Raw genomic sequence first — 3,487 nt, 5'->3', positions numbered from 1 at the left:
CGTTCATTAGTAGAGGGATTGAATTCAAGAGTCGTGAAGTGATGTTGCAACTGTACAGGACTTTGGTTAGGCCGCATTTGGAGTACTGTGTGCAGTTCTGGTCGCCTCACTTTAGGAAAGATGTGGGAGCTTTGGAGAGGTTGCAGAGAAGATTTACCAGGATGTTGCCTGGAATGGAGAGGAAGTCGTACGAGGATCGGTTGAGAGTTCTCGGCCTTTTCTCGTTGGAACGGCGAAGGATGAGGGGTGACTTGATAGAGGTTTATAAGATGATCAGAGGAATAGGTAGAGTAGACAGTCAGAAACTTTTTCCCCGGGCACAACCGAGTGTTACAAGGGGACATAAATTTATGGTGAAGGGTGGAAGGTATAGGGGAGATGTCAGGGGTGGGTTCTTTACCCAGAGAGTGGTGGGGGCATGGAATGCGCTGCCTGTGGGAGTGGTAGAGTCAGAATCTTTGGTGACCTTTAAGCGGCAATTGGATAGGTACATGGATGGGTGCTTAAGCTAGAACAAATGTTCGGCACAACATCGTGGGCCGAATGGCCTGTTCTGTGCTGTATTGTTCTATGTTCTATGTTAGGTCCCTTTTATATCTTTCCCTTCTCACTAAACCTATGCCCTCATCTGACAGCCGCTTACATTGGACTGCATGTGCTTGAACTAAATAGTCATGTCTGGACGTGTAAGGGGAGCAGTCTTCAGTTCAAACAAAGGGAACAATGGTCAGTCAGGTGCTTCTCTGTTCTTAGAGAAGAGGTGAAGAAGTGTCCTGAATGAGAGCGTAGAAAATGCCGAGGGCACAAAGAGTTGGTGGTTTGCTGAAGTAGGTGACAGCTATTGAGGATAGTGTCCTAGACCCAATCATCTTTATTAATGACCTTCCCGCCATAAGGTCAGAAGTGGGGGATAAATCGATGGTTGCACAATGTTCAGCACTATTTGTGACTCTTTGGATCCTAAAACAGTCCATATTCAAATGCAACAAGATCTGGACAATATCCAGGCTTGGGCTGACAAGTGGTAAGTAATATTCATGCTACACAAATGCCAGGCTATGACCATCACCAATAAGACACACAATCTAATCACTGCCAATTGACATTTAACGGTGAATCCCCAACGATCAACATGGTTGGGATTACCATTGACCAGAAACTCAACTGGACTGACCACAAACCTGACAAGATCAGGTCACCTTCTGACTCCCCAAAGCTTGTCCATCTACAAGGCACAAGTCAGGAGTGTGATGGAATACTCCCCACTCGCCTGGATGGATGCAGCCCCACAACACTCAAGAAGCTTGACACCATCCAGGACAAAGCAGCCCACATGAATGGCACCACATCCACAAGCATCCACTCCCTCCACCACCGACACTCAGTAGCAGGAGTGTGTATCATCCACAAGATGCATTGCAGAAATTCAAAGATCCTCAGACAACACCTTCCAAACCCACGACCACTTCCATCTAGACAGAAAAGGGCATCATTTTTATGTAAACACTCACCATCCTGACTTGGAAATATATCACCATTCCTTCCTTGTTGGCGGGTCAAAATCCTGGAATTCTTCTCTAAAGGCATTGCGAGTCTACCTACTGCACAGGGACTGCGTCAGTTCAAGGATGCTTCTCACCACCACCTTCTCAAGGGCAGGACAAGTAAATAAATGTTGACCAGCCAGCGATAATTATGTCCCACAAATGATTAAAAACAAACTGAGAACAGGAGCAGGAGCAGGAAAATCAATGTGTCCGGCAAAAGCCCTTCATCAGCTCTATTCCTGATGAAGGGCTTTTGCCCGAAATGTCGATTTTTCCTGTTCCTTGGATGCTGCCTGATCTGCTGTGCTTTTCCAGCAACACTCTAATCTAGAATCTGGTTTCCAGCATCTGCAGTCTTTGTTTTTAGCAAAGTTAACAGTCAACTCCAGAGCCACAACAATGTGGTTATGTGGAGGCCAGACCAAGTAAGGATGGCAATTTTCTTCCCTAAATGACTTTAAAGAACCAGATGGGGCTTTCCTGACAATTGTCAAATTGTTTCATGGTAGTCATTGGATTCTTAATTCCAAATTTAAAAAATATGAATTCAAATTCAACCATCTGTTGTTGCTGGATTCAAAACCAGGTTCCCAGGACACGACCTTGGTCTCTAGGATTCTAGACGAGCAACAATACCATGAGCCTCTGCCTCCCTCCTTGTCTGCACCACTTATCGAATTGCAGCAAACATTCCTGTTGTCTCATACACTTATTGGAATATTGCTATTTTACTAATTGTGGTCATATGATTTTTTTCCAAAAGCTTTTTGTAGCAACTTCCAATATATCTCAACCAGTTTTGGACATCTTGTTAAAGAATCAAAGTAAGCTGATCGAATTTCTCAGCAAGTTTCAGTGTGTTCGGACAGATGATAAACAATTCTCTGATGAAAAGAATTATTTGATCAAGCAGATACGAGATTTAAAAAGACCTGCTGTGATAGCTACTTAAGTTGGCTTTCCACTTTAAGTGCACTGGAGAAATGAAGGTGTAGGGCAATGTCATTCACACAAGGAATGAAGCCATGCAACTGTTAACTCCAGATAAAGGCTTCTGTTTATGATCTGAACTGCTGATTCTTGTAAAGTATGAATTTGCTTTTGCACTGTTGGTTTTTACATGGCAACAAAATCTGCAGATGTGTGCACATCTGTATTGATTTCTTTTTTAAATTAAGTAGTTTAAATAACTGAATGGTAGCTCACAATCTATCATTGAAACTTACATCCCCAGCTAGGTTAGGAAGGATAGAATACAGACATTTTGAAATGCTGGAGTTGCTTGCATCTCCCACACTAATAATTGTCAAATTAAAATCAATAACCTACCACTGATGAGAATGCAACACAGTTTTAATCACATGCACTAACTTTAGCAGAAAGTGCCTTTTGATGAACATACTTCAGGTATATATATTTACAAACATTTAACACCAATCAATATGCGAGGAAGCAAAAGAGTTAAGGATAAAAAAAGTTGCAGTCTGTCTGGTAAAGTTATGCAAATGAAAAGTAAATATAGACAGGATTGTAGTTCATGTTGATGTTACCATTGGACAAGTCAGATCCTAAACTGAACTCTGACCTGGTGGATCTTTTTGGGTTTTAATGAGGTGGTCTGGCACTGAAGCACAAGCATGTAATGTTGCAGATTTTGTTTTAACAATGAAACATTTTTAGGTATGACATAAACCAAATTATTCACATTTAACACAGTAAATTATAATCCCAATCCAACAGCACCCTTCACAGCACTCAAACACCAAAGAGAATTCCCTTCTGGGTCACATCTTTAGGGTTTAACGTTATGGATGCTTCAATCTCCACTCTTGAGAATTAGATAGCCTTTTCCTTGAATTCTCGTACAATTGAACTTTGTCTTTCTCAGCTTCAAGTAACATTTTCACGTTTTAACCCAATACTTCTGTTCTGGAATTTTT

The 3,487-nt window shown here is 41.8% G+C and overlaps 1 protein-coding gene across 1 annotated transcript in view; it reads left to right on the top strand.

The window, feature by feature from the left end:
• cab39l1 (calcium binding protein 39, like 1) overlaps positions 1–2,499 on the top strand; it is a 75,351-nt gene extending 72,852 nt beyond the window's left edge. The window contains exon 6 of the mRNA XM_043715212.1: positions 2,311–2,499. Within this exon, the coding sequence (XP_043571147.1) occupies positions 2,311–2,499 (189 nt within the window). The remainder of the gene's footprint in view (positions 1–2,310) is intronic.
• Positions 2,500–3,487: the final 988 nt, after the last annotated feature.

This window comes from Chiloscyllium plagiosum, chromosome 24 (assembly GCF_004010195.1).
Source record: "Chiloscyllium plagiosum isolate BGI_BamShark_2017 chromosome 24, ASM401019v2, whole genome shotgun sequence".
Taxonomy (NCBI): Eukaryota; Metazoa; Chordata; class Chondrichthyes; order Orectolobiformes; family Hemiscylliidae; genus Chiloscyllium; species Chiloscyllium plagiosum.
Note: the sequence above shows the minus strand (reverse complement) of the source record. Positions and strands in the feature narration are given on the sequence as shown.